At 36.6% G+C, this 20,326-nt stretch overlaps 2 protein-coding genes across 2 annotated transcripts; both read right to left on the bottom strand.

The window, feature by feature from the left end:
• Positions 1–1,868: 1,868 nt before the first annotated feature.
• csad (cysteine sulfinic acid decarboxylase) lies at positions 1,869–11,189 on the bottom strand. Its single transcript, XM_060894415.1, has 14 exons — positions 11,052–11,189; positions 9,440–9,585; positions 9,219–9,345; positions 9,045–9,135; positions 7,518–7,740; positions 6,579–6,658; positions 6,420–6,474; positions 6,096–6,212; positions 5,792–5,856; positions 4,588–4,669; positions 4,183–4,382; positions 4,023–4,074; positions 3,215–3,304; positions 1,869–3,127 (listed from the first exon to the last, which is right to left on the bottom strand). The coding sequence occupies exons 1-14, from the start codon at positions 11,071–11,073 to the stop codon at positions 2,954–2,956; spliced, it is 1,524 nt and encodes a 507-aa protein (XP_060750398.1). The 5' UTR covers positions 11,074–11,189; the 3' UTR covers positions 1,869–2,953.
• Positions 11,190–13,536: 2,347 nt separating this feature from the next.
• zgc:174906 (uncharacterized protein LOC571548 homolog) lies at positions 13,537–17,335 on the bottom strand. Its single transcript, XM_060894031.1, has 4 exons — positions 17,117–17,335; positions 14,388–14,722; positions 14,221–14,298; positions 13,537–14,115 (listed from the first exon to the last, which is right to left on the bottom strand). The coding sequence occupies exons 2-4, from the start codon at positions 14,704–14,706 to the stop codon at positions 13,844–13,846; spliced, it is 669 nt and encodes a 222-aa protein (XP_060750014.1). The 5' UTR covers positions 14,707–14,722; positions 17,117–17,335; the 3' UTR covers positions 13,537–13,843.
• Positions 17,336–20,326: the final 2,991 nt, after the last annotated feature.

Here is a 20,326-nt window from a genome sequence, read left to right on the forward strand (position 1 = left end):
TGGCACGTGACCAAGAGTCTAGAGCCGGTTTGTTTCTTCCGGTACGACAGGGGGCGCTCGTGAATACATCAGGTATAGAGTAATGTGCATAAAAATATAATGCAATTTCTGTGTTTATATAATTTCGAAACATTTCTGAACGAGTCTGTGTTTTCATATTTTTCTGATTTCTGATTACAAATGATTATTTCTGATTATAAATACAAAAGTATAAGTTTAACACCAAAACCTTTTCCAATCGTTATTAATGTTGTATAATAATAATAATAAGAAGAAGAAGAAGAAGAAGAAGAATATGAATTATTGTTATTTGTATTATTAATAATAATATGAATTATTAATCATTAACTAACCAGGTGACTGAACCTCTGCCCACTGTAGCCTTAGATTCCTGAATATGTGATCACAATGTGATCTACAATCGTAGCCCATCCGTGTTAAGACTGGATGTGTTATAGGTTCTGTTCAACAAGAATGATTCATTGAGTTCCCAGAGCATTTCAACTCAACCCGGTCTGGAGTTTTTACACTAAGCTGCTACCACATGAATGACTGATCAGTGATACTAAAGAGGAGATGTGAACTTCATGTGGTCTTTTGCATCAATAAAACATTATCAGACTGTATATTTATAATCACATCCTCCAGTGTCACCCATATGAGGATGAGGTTCCCCTTTGAGGCTGGTTCCTCTCAAGGTTCCTTCCTTTACCATCTAAGGGAGTTTTTCCTCCCCACAGTCACCAGAGTCACCTTAGACTTGCTCATTAGGGATAAATACATACACCTAAATATATCTAATATTAATCTTGAATTTTGGATTCTATTAATTTTTATATTATTCTTTATAATAACCTTTTGTTCTATGTTTATGTTCTGTAAAATCGCTTTGAGACAATGTCAATTGTAAAAAGCGCCATACAAATAAACTTGAATTGAATTGAATTGAAATTTGAATATTTGTCTAAACATCGGTCTGTTACTCACATACAAAATGTTTCTGTCACGTTTCTGAACACGAAACACAATGAAGTTTGCTGGGTTTTTCCCCAAAACAGGAGTAAGTGCAACAGTCAAAGTCTCCAGAAGAGCTGTGTCAGCTAATGACCTTATAAAACTGCTCAAACTTAACAAAACTAATAGTCTGTTTGTTTGATTTTTTTTCTTTAAAAAGCAAAGGTCTGTCAGACCAAATATTGACTTAAGTTTAGTTTATTACTGTTTACTGTTCTTTACAGAATTCTTTTTATTTACTTTTATTTCTATACTTTTTTTATTTCTTTTTTATTTACATACATATATGTTTCCAGCATGCATAAATGCAGCGAGGAAGAAGAGAGCTCTTGTCCACAAAGCATTTTATTATCGATCTGACATGTCAACGCTTCTACTTGTTTTTTCCATTAAAAGTAATATTTGTTGACAAATTCTGACGTTAAAAGTCCGTGTTAAAGGAAAATTCCACTCTTAAATATATGTTTATTTTAAGAGTTTTCCGATGTGCTAATTTGTTGGCTGGTGCTTTATTTTTTAATTAGTTTGAGACAGCATTTAATAGAGAAAATATGATCTCAGACACACTGGACAATGTCAGCAATTTCTCACTCACCCACCAGTTCACTGCTATATTAATGAGACGTCTCATGTAGAATCAGTGGCGACAGCAAATGTTAGACTTGAAACGTTGGACTGTTGGAGTGACGGACAGACTAAAGCAGTAAAGTGCCACCGCATCGCTCTGTTCTGTCAGCAATTCATTAGCTATATTAAAAATTATACCCAAAAAAACTCATATAATCAATGATAATTTTTAGAACAGCTGAAGATCATATGTTGTGTATTAATATCAATCTATGAGCCATTCAGGGTCTTTTTTTTTTCTTTAATTAATAGAAGAAGAAAATTCAGAAGTATACAAATACACTTATGTATCAAAAGTTGATGCTACAAAACAAACAGCCGTAACTAATCAATTGCAATGGGTTTACATTTTGACTTCTAGCTACTAGACACCAGTCTACAATTCATCCTAACCCAGCAATTTCCGTTGAAGCCTCTTAAATCGATTCATTGCGTTAATATACATTCAGTTGTCAGTTTGTGTATTATAGCCAGTTTGATCTACATTCATCAGGTACAGCTACCATATAGGTGAACAATTCCTCTCTATAGCCCAACTGATGATATGAATAATTTCCATCCCCTCTTCTGTATCCATCAGCGATTTTATATCTATAAAGCGCACCAGTATGACAGCTGTACCTAATAAACCGTCCATTTAGCAGATCTAGCACAACATAAGTCTTTGATATTACAACATAATAGCCAGTAGGCTGTTGACTATACGAAAAGCTGTTCCTTTTACTTTATTAAAAGTAATAAAATTGACCTAATGCTACATTCGTTTTATTTTTTTATCATGTTGACAAGAGCAAAAAAATAAACGAGTGACAGTAATTCTGTCTATAAGCGGATGATGTAATTAAGATGCAGAAAGAAATGTGTGTAAAAATTGGGGGAGGGTAGATGAGTGTATGATCGACGGACTGTAAAGAAAGAAAGAAAGAAAGAAAGAAAGAAAGAAAGAAAGAACAGTCTCATCTAAAACCTGCATGGGAAGAAGTCTGCTTCGATTCAATAGTTTGGAAGAAGTCTGGAAGATAAACGAAGTCTACACCCAGAGAAGAAGAATGAAAGAAAAGTTGAACAAAAAGTGATGAATAAAAGAAGCACCATTTTCTGAGAAACTTCGTTTACTCAGTGGTCCCCAATCTTATCAGCAAAGCGCCAGTCCTGTTCCAGATAAATTACAAACTGATTTATGAAACTCACTGCTTGTGCTTGTCTAAGAAAATCAAAAGGTGATATAGAGCGACCATATAGGGCCTCTCTGAAAAGACCAATGATGGACAATGACCACAGGATGAATGATGATTCAGCACCAAGAGCACATTTACAGATCTTTCCCCAGTCTCTCAATCTCATCCAGGAAGAAGTCCAAGTCGCTTTTCTTCAGCTGAGGAGAAAGGATGATCATGCGGAAAAAATTGACTCGACCATCCAAAGGCTGATAACCGACCATCATAGAGCCACATTTCACCATGCGTTCCTTAATAAGCGGCGCCACCTGGTGGAAAAAATCAGACATTACATTATATTTGATATCTTTCAATAAAAAAGCGATAACGTTATCTGGTATTCTCCATAGACTAACCTTTGCTAATTTATCCTTATAATCTGTGTCATTTTCCTTCCCTCTCAGGCTGGGAGGCACGAACCAGAAGCACACGTTCACAAACTGTGGCTGTGGAGAAACGTGAAGGAAATAACGTTTAAAATGTTGTTGAAGGTTGACCTGCTTCTAAATATGCTTCTAAATATGCATGTGGTAGCCTAGTGGTTAAGGTGTTGGGCTACCGATCGGAAGGTTGTGAGTTTGATCCCAGGTCCACCAAGCTGCCACTGCAGGGCCCCTGAGCAAGGCCCTTAACCCTCAATTGCTCAGTTGTATAAAAATGAGATAATGTAAGTTGCGTCTGCCAAATGCTGTAAATGTTAACAATTTATGAGGCTGTATAAAAGGGTTGGGGGCGTGTGATTGACAAGAGGCCAATCCGAAGATGAACAAGCATTATTAAAGACCCAAATTTTTCCATATATGTAATACACTTATCCTTAGACACTGGCTTTAATGATGATTATTATTACTATTTATTCAATTATTTATTTTTTGAGTTGTAACACGATGTCCAAGTTCGCTTAATAGTAATGTTATGACAGTCCTTGGTAGTGGGAACCACTGTAAATCTGGGGGCGGAGCTTTGTGTGTATGGGTGGAACTAGTGGAGGAAGTAAAAAAAAATATATATATATATATATATATATATATATATATATATATATATATATATATATATATATATATAAAATCATTCCTGGTGTTATTCAACTCCATCTAGAGTTTAGATAGGTTAGAGACTTATTTTACAGAAATGCATTAGATTTGAACAAAACATTGTTACCTCAGAGACCAGCTGAAATCCTGCTCTTTTCTTCATCTCCTCAACAAGATACCTAAATCAATGAGAAAGGTAGTGAACCATCACCACACCGATTCCCATGTTAGAATATATTAAATGTATATGAATCATTTTCTGTTTCCCTTTTTTGTTTCTTGTTTACCTTCGATGAGAGAAAGCCTTTTCGACGCGGTCAGCGAGGCCCTGTGAGCCTACTGCCTTCCACATGAGCCACAGTTTCAGACAGTCCACTTTGCGTCCACACTGGACAGACTTATCCCCGGTGTCTAGGCGCGTGTCGTAGAACTTGTCTTGTTGAAACAAGTAGGTGGCGTTGGCGCAGTGGCAACGCATCAGCAGGTTCTGGGAAGAAAAATGTCATCTTGTGGTTGAGATCCATGCAAACGTCATTTTCAGCACTATATAGTATATGTAGTAGCACATGTCAAAATTTTAGCATGTTTTTTCCACGCTGTCACACAATTTTCAGTGGTTGCTTACTTATTTTTCTTCGCTCTATGATCTCATACTAAACTTTAATTTAGGATCAAAACCCACAGGATCGTACCGTTGTGTCTCTCAGCAGAATAACGGAGCACTGAAGGCCGGTCATCAGCATTTTATGTGGATTCCAGGTTAGAGAGTTTGCCCTGAATACAAAGAGAAAAAAAAAAACAGGTAAAAGTTACAAATAATGTTACTAGAGATTTAATGTTTCATAAAATGATGTTCTAGCACAAACTGCATCCAATGTACTCTGCAACCCATCAAAAAATATTATTTTTCCTCCATGTTCCTCACATGTTCCTTGCAGGTCTTCCAGAGTATATTTTGAACAGCTCTTGCTTTCTGCAGCAGTTTTATTTAGAAGCTTTTGGAGAAGTCAAACCCACCTGGTGCATGACAACTTTTATTTTCCCAAATCGCATACTTATGCACTATTCTACGACCCCAGTGTAGACTAAATCGTGCGAGTCATGTTTTCACGTTGAAAATTCCAACAAGAAATATAAATGCACTCGGATGATGCACTTATTCATGCGAAGTGTGGAATTTGGGACTTTTTTATAATTTTGGTAGCTTTGCTTACGTAGATAAAGAGGGGCGGGGCTACCAGGTGCTGACACGTTCTAGCCGAGAAAAATCTTTCAAGATGGCCGACGACACTTTGGTGTACAAGACGGCTTACGAATGTCTTTTAAATCAGCCCATGTTGTGTGATTTATTTTTCAATGATTTAAAATTTCATTATATTCTGTTCAAGCTGCTGAAGCGATGTATATTGTTTAATATGGCCCGGGGAAACGGCCTATACTTCTGGTTAGTGTTGCATTTGAAATGAGTAAATAGTGCAAAATGTAAGCACACAGTGTACACTACGTCATTTGGGAAGGAGGTTAAGTGTAGTGTTTCAAAATGTTCCAGTAGTTTTCCACTTTTTCTAGCTTTCTGTTTGTCCCTGTTTAATAATTTTGGTATCCTGGAATAAATTGAAAGTGACAGTGAAAGTGACGTGACACGGCTAAGTATGGTGACCCATAATCAGAATTTGTTCTCTGCATTTAACCCACCCAAACTGCACACACACAGCAGTGAACACACACACACCGTGTGTTGGGGGGGTTAGGTGCCTTGCTAAAGGGCACCTCAGTTGTGGCCGGCCCGAGACTCGAACTCACAACCTTAGGACCTTAGGGTTAGGAGTCAGACTCTCTAACCATTAGGCCATGACTGTGGAAGAATTGATAAGCGATAATCATATGTGTTTATACCTTTCAAGTCCCGCGAGTAGATGTTTGAACTTTTTGGAAAACAGCACACTTCCTCCCCAAGCGGCCTGTGGAACAGATAAAGGAAAAGAACATCTATCAAAACAAGGCAGCTTATCTGTACTTTCAGACGACTTTCTGTTCCTCATCCAGTTCACATATTAGCAGCTAACCTACTGTTCTCAGAGCTAATGGAGTAACATTGTGAGCTTGCACAATAAGCCAAAGGTGCTGCAGATTCAGGGGAATTACTTTACACTAGTGTCCCATATGTAACACGACTGCTGATAAAGAGAACGTGGCTTACGTCAACGTGCATCCACATTCCGTTTCTCTCGCTGATGTCAGCAATGCGCTCCAGGGGGTCAAAGGCTCCTTGTACTGTGGAGCCGGCTGTAGCGTTGACAAAGAAGGGGTAAGCACCCTGTCGTAAGGAGAACACGAGAATCAAATACTAAACACAACATCTTTATTGGATCGAACTATAAAAATGTGGCACATTAAAACCACATCCAAATGCTTAGGTTGCTACTTGTACTTTCTTTGTTTCAAGATTTGCATTTAACTTTTATGCAAAAAAATAATACAATATGATCAGATGAAAAGTCAGTTGGAAGGATAATGCATATACTTGTGACTTGGCATGAACAATTTTAGCTTCGAGATCTTCTGGGATCATTCTGCCACTGTGGGTACAGAGAGTTTAAAGAAGGATGAAGTGGACTCCAGGCGACGTGGCGTACCGTATGCAGACAAATACAACCGAAAGACCCATATAAAAGAAATTTACCTGTCGTCCACTTTCACGTGGTAAACGTTCTCCGTCCCGATGCCGAGGAAGGCGGCCGACTTTTTCATCGAGTAGTGGCTCTGTAAGGAACGAGGATGGAATTTACTATATTTCACTCACACATTCTGATCTTCAAAGTACAACCTCAAATGGCATGACATTGTTTTTTTTAATTAGTATTTTTATTGGTGGCTCAATTGTTAAAGCTCTTGGTTACTGATCAGAAGGTCAAAGGTTCAAGCCCCAGCACTGACAATTTGCCCCTGAGCACAGCTCTTATCCCTCTCCTGTCTCACCCTACACACTGACCCCAGTATCCTAAGCTAGGATACGCCACAGAATGAATTTCACTATTCTGTAATGTATATGTGACTAATAAAGACTTCTTCCAGCAGTTTCCCATTCATTTCATATAGAAAGTGAAATATCTGCTTTTTAAGTTCACCATCAAATCTAAATAAGTATGTTAACTTTGGTAAATTATCTGGTAGCGTTTTCAATTTAGCTAGGTAAGCTAGTTAAGTTTTATGCTAACCAGCTTGTTGAATTAGCTAGCTAGTTAAGTTTGGTTTTCATCACTGATATTCTCAACCTTAAAATTTAATCCAAAAGTGAAAAGAAGCTGATCAGAGCGTGTACTTTACTCGATGTATGTCTGAGTTAGCAGAACAATTTTATAACAGCTGCTTGTTAGCAATCTAGCTAGACATGCAGGTCTGGATGTGATTAATTTTAGATTGGTCAGATTTCCTCATCAGCTAAAAGATATTTATTTTTACTTTGTTTTTTTATTTTATATCTTTTTCCTCCATACTTTTTCCCTGTACTTAATCGATTGCTTATCGATTTTAACGATATCAGGTGAAAGACACAAAGCAAACAGTTATGATGATTGTGATGATGTTTATTTACCCGGAACCCTGTTATTTTTATCTTTACCTCCTGTGACGTAAACACAGCGAGACGTGGGACAGACCACAGGCCTTTCGTCTTCACCTGAGGAAAGGCCCAGTATCGAGCCACGTTCATGGCATACATGTTAGAAATCGAACCTCCTGGGCAGAATATGCCATCCCCCTCTGCCCAGCCCACCAGGGAGCGCAGACTACGGAGAACCACTTCCTCCATTAGAACAAAGACCGGGGCCACCTCGTAGGTGTACCTGATAGAGACACCGTTTTGTCAGATCTGACAAATCACAATGGAGCATTAATTTATTAACGATCATTTTATTCACAGCAAAATGACTCGGTGGTATGATGTCGATGAAAACTCATCTTGGGCTGCAGGGTTATGAAGTAAACCCTTATAGGATTATGATGGAATGAAACTTCCATAGATTCTATTTCTTGAATGTTTGTTCATGTATTCTTATATAAACAGTTATAAGAGACGTTTATGTTAAGGACTCTTAAACGTCAGTATTTTGTATTAGTATGTTTGCAACCATTGACTCTCTTGATGAGTAAAAGAGAAAGAAAAGAGAAGCTGGTGAAAAGAGAAGAATGACTGAAGAATGACTGTTTTTAACTCTTTTAAATGGAAATTCCTCCTGTTTGCTTGTGTCCATGTTCAGTGTTGAATGGCTTTGTCATGTCTCACTCCACAGCGGTGGTAAATATGAAGCTCGTTTGAAAATAGACACTCAGCGTTTTAAGAATTTGTAGTTTTCTGTTTTTCCCTAGCCTACTAGGAATGATATATTTTTTTTTTAAAAAACAAGGTCATTTCTGCTCTCTGATATGCTTTAACTGCTTATTCATAACCATCTAAAACGTGAAGCCGTTATCTTCAAACACTAAAAATCTGGTCTAATAAATAATTCATTTGTCTAAACTGTCCCATATCCATTCCTTTGGCAAATGGAACTCTGGTGTACTGGTTAAAAGGGTTAAATGATCACAGGAACTAAACTGTTAATGTTGACCTTCCACTTCACATCACACAAACCAATCATGCATTATTTTCCTATAACCGGATGCCCCATGTGTTTAATTCTTTACATAATGCCATAAACATGCTTGGTTATCTCTTTTTGACTCACACGCACACACGGATGAAGAGGTTTGCTCTGATAAACTACTAAATCTTGGACTGGATGCCAGTGACCATTGGACCCTTTCTGCATGCAAAGAAATATTAAAATGTATCATGGATATTATCTTAGATATTTTTTTTCCAACACTCATCCACTCTGATGATGCAAACGATTCAGGGACTGAAGACGATGCTGGACACTGATCTGATTGCCTAAATGAATCACAGTATTGAAATATATAAAGTGGTTCTTTACACTGACCTTTGTGCTTCATTTTTCTGAGCAATTATAGCACTTGGCTGTTTATTGTGTCTATAACATGAAGGTTACTGAGGTTATTTAGCTGATGTATCATCTAGTAGCGACAGTAGTAATGCTCTTATCTGTTGTCCAAGGGCGCACATTAGTGCCAACTAGGCCACACTTACTGACTGGTGTTGAGTGTCTCTGTAAGGAGTCGTCCGGTCAGGGCATGATAGTCCACTCCAGCAAACAGCTGATTGAAGAAACGAGGGTGATCTGGAAAGAACGAACGCACTGCTGCAGATTTCTTCTCGGCCTCAGATCATTTAGAATGAACAGATATAATGTAGGTGACTTACTGGTTTTCACGCTGTATTTGGTGACATCGTGTACTCTCTGCAGCAGCTGTTCATGAGATTCCCCATGATCTCTCAGCTCCAAGTCCAAAAGAGCCCTCAACTGCTCAGGATCCTTCCACTCACACACCTGTAAATGTATGCATATACACATGTTTTGTAAGATACACACTCTTGTATATTTTACTATGTTGTGCTTAGAATCATTGATTTGCTTATCAGACCTTTTCCTTCACATCTGTAGCCTTGTGAACCGCTTCCTCCAGGATCACTTTAAAAGCCTCGGAGAGGAACTGCTCACCTGCTGAAGGCTCCAGTTCAACTTCATCCGCATGATGGTGTCCGTTTGTGACTTTGCTCATAGTGCACTCTAAAGGATTAAACATAATTACACGTAGAATGAAATTACATTAAAAAAAGAAAAAATATGACAATTTTTTTTGTTAACAGCTAATCTATTGAAAACAATTAACACTAAATGAGAGAGGAGTGAATCTTGTTCATGGAAAAAATGATTCAGTGACTTAATCGCTGATTCTCTAAATGAGAGAGAAGTTCATCTCGTTCATGACCTAAATGATTCACTGACCAAACATTGTGAATATTGGTCATAATATGTGCATAATATATCCAAACGTACAGTATTCACTGCTCCACTAAAACAAAAAAGTGACTCAAATACTGATCTGCTTAATGAGAAAGGAGTAAATCTTTTTCAAAATCCGACTCAAACACTGGGCCTCTAAAAAAATCTGTTATAGCCAAAATGATTCAAACAATTAATTCACTGATTCAGAGTTTCATTTAATGAATCATTTATGACTTTGATCTTTGTGAAATAATTTTTTGACTCAAACACTGTAAAATGGAGAGAAGTGAATTATAGACCTTAATTCACTGCTGTCTTATTTAGCAATTCAGTGTTTGTGCCCGTGATTCATTTCACAGTGATCTTGGTCATAATCATGATCAGAATCAGGTTTATTGGCCAATTGTGTTGACACACACAAGGAATTTGGTTCCAGCTGATTGTGATTCTCAAAATTACAGATATAAATAACACTATACTATACATTTAGCTTGGACTAGACAAGACAATACAGACGATATGAGACAATACAGTATATGAGTTTTAAATAGGAATACAGAATATATAACAGATCAGTTATGTATGCAACTATATATATAAAATGAGAAATGTAAATCATGGTCATGAAATAATACTCAAACATTGATCCTGTGACAGGAAGAGGAGTGAATGAATCAATTCATGAGAAATGATTCACTGAATCAAACGCAGCTTCACCGATCGAGAGTAGAGTCATTTCACATTTTGATATGATTCACTGACTCAGACACTGTTCCGTTAATAGAGAAGGGAGTGAATCACTTCATGTTAGGGAGTGATAGGGAAAAGGATACCGATTTATTCAATGATCTTGTGATGTACCGAATCTTTCTTAGACCAAACATTTAGATAATAATATAATTCCAGTTTGAACTTTAGATATGGATTTATAAATAATGCAAATTTATGGATTATCCTGGAACATTTTTGAAAAAATAAACAAAACAAAAACAACAACAACAACAAAAAAAAACCACAAACATTGTTTTGCCTGCTAAATGTATTGGAGGAAATTGAAAAATTGTTTGTGCCCTGGCATCATACAAACTGCATTGTTTTTATATTAGATATTGATATCAAAATACATGCAATATTGTTTAATCCTAAAAATATTCAATAGATTATCATTTTGTCCTTGAGTTTAAAATGTCAGTGTCAATGTGTCTGCACAGGACACAGATTTCAGTAGAAATGAAGATTTTTCTCACCAATAGTAAGGGTTGAACTCATGTCTGTAGTCGTCAGTGTGGTCTGAAGTCGCACTTAAACCTATCCGTAATCCGATATAAAGTCTAATTTAAGCAGAACGGCTGACCAATCAGAAGCCAGCATTGAGGACGCATCGTCACGCCATTGGACCAGACAGGGCGGATTTCTTCTGGCTGCAAACCTCCGTGAAGCAACAACTCAGAAAGGCAGTGAACCAAAAATAGTACAGAATTAACATTCAAGCCATTTTTAACCTCGACTCTTTTCCTATTTATAACCAATAGGAAAAAAGCATGTCTTTATGCTTATAACATGCTCTAGCCTAGTTATGAATAAGATGGATATCATTTCTAACGTTCCTGTTTATCCATACGCTTGAATTTCTAGAGTCCATAAATTTGTCATAAATTTTTAACGACATAACGATACAACCAATCAGCATGATAACCAGTATCAATAAGATTATAGATTATATCCTATAATACACTGGGCTCATTTAAATCAGTATGCCATTAAACTGAGAAAAAATATCTACAGCCAATATAGCATTCATTTATTTACACACACACACACACACACACACACACACACACACACACACACACACACACAAACACACACACTTATTTTATAAAGCAAATGCTGTCTGTGTCAGATTACACTAGTCTGTTGTTGTTGTTGTTGTTGTTGTTGTTGTTCTTCACGCACCACCAACCATCGATCGCCTCATTTACATACAATTCCAGATTCACCAATCAGCGACCTGTTGGTGGTGTGACCTGAAGTAAACACATGTTATGGCACGTGAGTAACGTGAACACGTGTGAAAAAAAAATGTATTTATTTATGCAAATAATAAACCCTTACGTCATAAACGTGCAAAGTAGAAGTGTTTAAATATAAATGAATAAATACACTACATGTGGAACATATGTGTAGGGTCCAAGTGTCTTCATGAAAGAAAAAGAGGAAGATCAGAAAATCATAACATGCAACTTTCATGGAGGAAAATGATAAAGTTCAACCTTTTTTACACGAAACAACTTAGCACGAGGAAACAGGTTTCTACCAAACACAGCCAATTCAATATTTATCACATAAATTCTGCATTTTAAGAAAAAAATGTGCTTGGATCATCCTAGAAGAAAGTCTACAATCAATACAATCTTATAATAAATCAGTAAAAAGAATCTAAATTGCATTATAATCCTTGATAAAAATCGTTACTCATTAACTTCCAGTACTTTTCACCACTAAGTTAATAATTAACTGCAGCATTTTCAGCTATTTACCTAAAATGGACTCAAGGACACACACACACAAAAAGATTCAAATAAATAAATAAATGAATACAATTCAATTAAAAAACTATCAAGTGAATAAACATGAATAGGGAGGAATAAGAATCATTAAAACTGCACCAAAGCTGCATTAATGTTAAAGTACTTTACATCATTTTTAACTGACATGAAGGTGGAAAGTCACTTTAATTGCTTTGGGATAAATATATGCCATGCACTCTGGCTGTTGATGCAATGGATTTGTTTTAAAAAAAAAAAAAAAGAAAAAAAAAAGCTCCTCCTCCTATCTGATTACTTGGCACACAGTACAAGGGTGAACAAGGGTGAAAAACCCGGGTGAAAACCCATCAGGGTGAAACAACGTGATACTTGCCGAGAGAACAAAGTTCACCATGGAAGCAGCAGATAAATTGTTTAAGTTGGAACAAAAAAAGCTTCCTTTGGACACTCCATGTCTGCTTGATGCAGACTACAAAATGTGTTTAAAGAGAGAAATATATATATATATATATGTGTGTGTGTATATACATATATTTATTTTAAATATATATATTTATATATATAAATGCATGTACGGAAACCAGTCTGGTCATTTTAAAACTTTCATTCAATTTAAAACATAAAACAAAATTATACAAATAAAAAAAAAAAAAAAAAAAAAAGTTATTGAGAAATACTTTGTACTGTCATCGTCTAGATGTTTTCAAAGTATGTATAAAGCTTAAACATATTTTTGGTGAATGTATTTTTAATTTGACATTTAAATAAAAGTATTTCCTCTGTTTCAGTACTTAGTATTTGTGCATTTTGTTAATGTAAATATTTTAAAATAAAATATTTTGCTGAACTGTTTTAACTTTACATATTATTTTCCCTCTTTTCTTTTTAGCTTTAATTGTACAGGTAAGAATAATTATTAGACACGACTATATGTCTCTTAATTACTCATATATTTATGGATTTATTTCAGCGTTCTTCGTTTCAAGGCTTCGTTAGTTTGGTATAATAAGCAGTTTCTATTTTTCCGGTCTGAACTGTACAAACTAATGCTAGATGCTCAGTAAGCAGTTCAAGTAAGGACACAATTTTTGTTCTCTGTTTATTCTGGGTCTGAAATTCTGCATATAATCCTGTGGAATTTCTTTCTTTCTTGTAAAAGAAGAATGAACTCTGTAGAACGCGATGAGAGAAAGATTTTCTTTATATTTTTTCTGCAATCAGTACAAAACTACAAATGTATGTATATAAACATTCAAAAACACATAATTTTATACTTTTTTTTTGCACATATGGAAACTTCTCAGAAGGTCAGAAACATCATGTGGACCGACGAACAGCAAATAAAATAAAAATATAATAAAACTCAAGCATGGAAATGTTTCAGTCTAGCTATTCTGAGACCCCATGATATATTTACAGGGGCTTAAAATCATCACAAATCTACATTACTAATGCATATGAGATAAGAACAGAAAGCAGTAATGCTAGTTCTAGCTGTCCTCCAGCAGGAAGTCAATGCTCCCGATTTCCTCCTGTCTGAGGAGCTCATGCAAACGAGTGGCCGATGCGTTATGCCTCTCTCTCATGCTCCAGAGACGCAGCATGCAGAAGACTTGCTCTTTGAGGTTGTGTGGGTTCTCCTCTACGATCTGCTCCAGCCTGATGCTGGGGATCTCCAGCGCCACCCTGCCCACCTCCTTCCAGTTAGCACCGATGTAGCGAGCAACCTTCATGAGCTGCTTCTCCGTCACCGTCCTGTCTCCTGGTGGGAAAGAGAACCATCTCAGTGAGATCACATCTAAAAGAAAATCTAAAACGTGGTAGAAGGAAAGACTGGGGAGAAACAATTTAAGTCTGGAAATCTTACTTTTTTTAACTTTGCATGTGTGATTTCTGGGAACATCTTCTTCTGGTTCCTTTTCTTTGCTTTTTTTCCTCTTCCTCCCTACAAGGTGAGAATTATTTAACAATAAACTATTCTTCTTCCAATTTAAATTGCCTGTTGTTATTTATCTTTCATGGTTGGTACGATACCTGTAGTGATCGATTTTCTTAGAGGAACCTTGCGGAGAAATTCCAGTTTAGGAAATGCCTCCTGTATCTCTTTGTCCTTTAAAATACTCAGGAATTTCTCTACCCTTTTCCGATCTTTTTTCATCATGCAGTCCAGAATGTCCCGAGCTTTATCCCACGGCATCGCAGTGTTTTTGAGGTTGTCATATTGCATCTGGGTCAGTAAGCGGGATGAATGGCAGTGCTGGAGCAGAAAGTCAGGATCTCCACACAGAGCATCTATCAGCTGTAGTTTAAACTTCTGTAGGAGTCTAGCGCCATCTGCTGGCTCTCCATCCATCCTGTCCTAAACAATTCTAGTAAAAAAAAAAACAGAGGAGATATATAATTTATAGTGCTTTGACTTTTCAGAGAATTAAATAGGTTTTTTTTTTAAAGGATTCGTGTATTATTAACCCCATGAACACTGAGTAATATACTGGAAAAACATTTTTGTGAAGAAAACTAAAACATCCTGCTGCAGGATGGTTTCCTTTACAGACAACAGAGAGCACCGTTTCATTTATTCCTGAATGATCCTGTCTCACTCACTCGTTTTCTACCGCTTATCCGAACTATCTCGGGTCACGGGGAGCCTGTGCCTATCTCAGGCGTCATCGGGCATCAAGGCAGGATACACCCTGGACGAAGTGCCAACCCATCGCAGGGCACACACACACACTCTCATTCACTCACACAATCACACACTACGGACAATTTTCCAGAGATGCCAATCAACCTACCATGCATGTCTTTGGACCGGGGGAGGAAACCGGAGTACCCGGAGGAAACCCCCGAGGCACGGGGAGAACATGCAAACTCCACAAACACAAGGTGGAGGCGGGAATCGAACCCCCAACCCTGGAGGTGTGAGGCGAACGTGCTAACCACTAAGCCACCGTGCCCCCTCTAATAATAATAATAATAATAATAACAATAATAATAATAATAATTATTATTATTATTTTAGATTTATATTATACTGAGGCTTTACAATACAAGTCCTCGGTTAAGGTGTTACTATACAAACCTAGCCATTGCTAGAACGACTAGCTAGCTGGAGTTATAGAAAATTAGTCAACACTTTCTGACCAATCAGATTCGAGACTACAACAGCAAAAGATTTTAACAAAAACAAAAAAACAAGGTTCTCTGCACAAGAGATAAACATGTTTAGGTATGGCATTATCATCAAGCATTAAAAATAAACGGACATACACAAAATCACACACCCCCATAAATAATGAATAATAAATATGTGTTTACTTTAAACATGTTTTCATCACAGCACTTAGCTATAAGCTGTCCTTAAAATACTCAAACAAACCTGTTTTTGTTAAATTGATCAATTTTTAACCAGCTGTTAAAGGACGACTTGGTTGTTGTTCATTAACTTAAACATGCTACAGACAACGTCTTAACAGTTCAACATGTCTGGTTTGAATTTTTCTTTGGCTAATTAACAGCCTCGTTTGTCCTTGTTGACTTTATAATGGATGACTTGTATAATGTCTCGTACACATGATGTTAAACAGTGCATCAAGCACAGACATGGCCAAAAGGTTTGAGAATGACACAAATATTAATTTTCCACAAAGTCTGCTGCTTCAGTGTTTTTAGATTTTTTTTTTTTTTTTTTTAGAACAATGATTTCCAGCACCACCCTCCGTTTAAAGTTTCCGGTCTGTTAATCTAACTTTATCAGTACGACAGAGGGATCTCCAGCCTTGTCCTCGTCAACACTCTCACCTGGAATTAAGTTCATTTTCATTTCATTGTAATTCATCTCCTCACTCTTACATTTAGCAGACACACTTATCCAGAGTGGGGGCACGGTGGCTTAGTGGTTAGCACGTTCGCCTCACACCTCCAGGGTCGGGGTTCGATTCCCGCCTCCACCTTGTGTGTGTGGAGTTTGCATGTTCTCCCCGTGCCCTTGGGGGTTTCCTCCGGGTACTCCGGTTTCCTCCCCTGGTCCAAAGACATGCATGGTAGGTTGATTGGCATCTCTGGAAAATTGTCCCTAGTGTGTGATTGCGTGAGTGAATGAGTGTGTGCGTGTGTGCCCTGCGATGGGAGATTCATGGGAGATTCCCTGAGATTCACCCTGGCACTCCGTCCAGGGTGAATCCTGCCTTGATGCCCAATGGCGCCTGAGATAGGCACAGGCTCCCCGTGACCCGAGGTAGTTCGGATAAGCGGTAGAAGATGAATGAATGAATGAATGAATGAATGACTTATCCAGAGTGACTTACAATTTATTTCAATTTATACAACCGAGCAATTGAGGGTTAAGGGCCTTGCTCAAGGGGTCCAGCAATGGCAGCTTGGTGGACCTGGGATTCAAACCCATGACCTTCTGGTCAGTAGTCCAACACCTTAAACACTAGGTGTTTTATTATTCATAAACATCCCTCTTCATAACATTCTGCAAAATATACAAATTGCTTTTTGTGTCATTCTCAAAACCTTTTTTGTCCACAGCTGGAGGTAGTGAACTGAGACTGAACTCTAATGCAGTTCAACACTGTTCATGCAGTTTGGAGGAGATTTCGCTACAGCCTGATTAGTTTAAACAGGACTCTGAGCAAGACAGATGATTAATTCTATAATATTAATTATACTACAGTGATTATCTTCGATGTATTTTACACTGTAATAAGTATCTTGTGTCTATAAATCTCAGCATTATGTGTAAACATCGCATTTACCTGCACAAAGCTGTTGGGAGTCTTAAACTTTCAGCTCCTCTTCAATGCATTAGTTAATGTCCGTATGTCATGTTTATACACAGATGTGTTTGAGTAAAATAAAGTTTAATACAGAGCTTGAAAAGTTAAACTAAATCCCCAGGTATATTTGAGCACTTTTAATATTTGTATTGTCTTTGTGTTGTGTTTTTCCCTGTCTGTGTTTTTCCTCGTTCCTGTAGTGAGAGTGAACACTGGTGTCTCTGCTGCCATCTGAAGGTAGGAGGATTAAACTACACCCACAGGAAATATTCTTATTCTTATTAATAATAATAATAATAATAATAATAATAATAATAATAATAATAATAATAATAATAATTAAAGAAATGTTTATACATTTATCAAAACGTTTTATATTGCGAAGTAAAAGCAAAAGTAAAGAAACAAATTGCGGTCAAATTAAAACACCAAAACATAATTTATTTATTGGTTTCTTGAACAGGGAAAGTGCAAATTAATCAAACATAACTGGAACTGCACCAGAGTTGGCCAATTAGCCAATGTCTATTTTTCATCTGTTGTCTTGGACACATTGTCTTACAATAATAATAATAATAATAATAATAATAATAATAATAATAATAAGAAGAAGAAGAAGAAGAAGAAGAAGAAGAATAGGAATAATAATAACTGTAGGAAGAAAATAATAATCTGAAATATATAAATATAAAATAAAAGGAAATAATTATTATAATTTGTGAAAAGTAAACATTTATTACAATAATACCATTATAATTGTATGTACAAATGCCAGTGAAGGTTTGGAACAAATAAAAGCTTATTAAATGAAATTAGCTGTATCAAAATAAGAAAAGGTTATAAGCAACTTTTTTTTTTTTTAAACGTTCAAGATTCGAATTTGTGCATTCAAAATATAAACAATAGAAAGTTAAGGAAAGTACAAAAAGAGACGTGTGTACAGCAGATATGAAGCTAAAATGTGGTGTCTACAGAAATGTGTGTATAGTAACAACACAAAGCGTAGTCCAAAAATATGTTGTTTTTTTTTTATTTGTTTTTTAAATAATAAAGCAATAAATCTAATTGATAATGAAAGGCCATTCACGAGCCGTTAAAGACGTTGTTATATGAAAACAGGTGGTTCATGAATATGCTAATGAGCTTAACGAGCGAATCACGTCATTGGTCGAGTTTAGCGGCTGTTTGTGAGTTTGCTGTTGAGGTGTCTGGTACAAGTGGATTAGTGTGAGTGAGTGTTTTGTCTGTTATTTAAACAAACAAACAAACAAACAAACAAACAAACAAACAAACTATATAGTCACTTTCGTTTGGATGTATCTAAAGGTATCGTGAGCTCATGATAAATATTCTAATCTTGTGAAGTAACGCTCGCGCTAAAACAGAAACGCCTTGCTAGTTAATTAATGAGTCGATTAACCTTAAATTGTTTAATGGTATCTAATTTTTTTGCTGTTGTTGTCTCGTGACCATCATGATGTGAATTAATATCGAGATATTTCGACCTTACAATGTCTCGTGACTACGAGTTAGTAAATTGTGCAGCTCGAGCTCACGAATTTAGATTTTGCTAACTCATACATATTCAAAAGAACTATTCAAATGCATGCAAATGATTTATCAGCAGAGTGACGTCAGTATGTCGTTCTGCATCATTACAAACCTGAAGTGTAATGTAGTTAATCAGCACCATGTTCAGGTTCCTGTGGCTATATTACTTAAATAAATGTCTCTTTTTTTTTTTTCTCAGTCATATTAAAATTGTAGTAGATGCCATGAAATAGATGTTTGTGGTCATATTAGGCACTTTATTTATTTATTTATTTATTTATTTGTGATTTTATTAATGTTTACACTCATGTCACCTCAGAGGTTCTACCCTTTTTCAGGACAGGAGGCAAAAAATTACACGTAAATAAAGGTAAGTTCAGTAGTTTAATGACAAGTGACAATTCTTTTGTGTTACTGTTTTCTAATCGTGCTAACAAAACTTAGTCTTTTGTCAAACATCTCAGGTGATCTTGTAGATACCGTGGCACCATTTCAGCAATTTCTTTTTATGACACTAAGGAAGTTCTGTTCTCAAAAAAATCAACAAAGACATTAGTCAGAATATTCTGAAAAGGCGTCCTGGATGGATGGATGGTGTTTTCCAAGTTTCTGAGCATCAGTCATGTTATTTTAAGCAGCAGTTGCTGAGAGTCATTTCTCTGATTGTTAGACAGTTATAAATGACTCAGATAAATGTCTCGGTAAGGATTACGTTATGCCTGATGGCTAGACTTGTATGAGCTTGAAATCGTGACTGTGGTTATGAATTGAAAAATAAAGTAAACATTCAAAAAGCCTGAGAAAGGCACTTATAATCAAGAGATCTGCATCAACGTGACCAAACATCCTCTCATTTTTCACTTTTGCTTCCTTTTCCGTAGAAGAGAATACGCTTTCCTGAGCTGATTTCACAGATCGTTGATGCTTTGAATGCTTCAGCAGAGATTGTGTAGCGAGAGCGATGGGAATTCATTTTATTTTAACATCTTTGTTGGTTAAGCAAATGTAAAACAAATCCACTGTGGTACACATCGCACATGTAGGTTACGAAGTGTAAATGTTTTACAAGTAGTGCAACAAACGCAGTCCCATGTGGTTTATAGAGCTTGGGTTGTTTGGAACAAATCTCTGTGGGAAGTCTGAAGCCACGAAAAAAGCACGCTCAGCTATTTACCGTCCCGAGAGAACCATTTAAACTTACAGACCTGTAAATATTTGCCTGTTTGTATGCTGAGGTGTAACGAGAGCCTCGGGAGGTTTTGAAGAATTTTACACTCCATGCTTCGTTCCAGTGTGTTGTGGAACAATGCGAGCATGACACGGCTTCACGGGAGAACTGAAGAGATGTTGAGATGTGGCCTTTATGCTAAGTGGGCTCACTTGTCAGTGCTGGTTAACACATCTTAAAGGTGCAATACTACTTTTTTGTTTTGTTTTTTGCTCCTTCCTTGTTCAGTAGTTTGGAAAACGTACAAAATTTTTTTAGAAACCAAACGTGTTTATACAAGTCTTTGAGAGAACTTGTTTTGTAGAAAACTTCAGATCCAATTAAATGTATATTTATTTGTGTAGCGTTTTAACAACGGACCTTGTCACAAAGCAGCTCCGCAGAAATATATATATATAAAAAAGAATAAA

The sequence above is a fragment of the Tachysurus vachellii genome, chromosome 19 (genome assembly GCF_030014155.1).
Source record: "Tachysurus vachellii isolate PV-2020 chromosome 19, HZAU_Pvac_v1, whole genome shotgun sequence".
NCBI classification, from domain to species: Eukaryota; Metazoa; Chordata; class Actinopteri; order Siluriformes; family Bagridae; genus Tachysurus; species Tachysurus vachellii.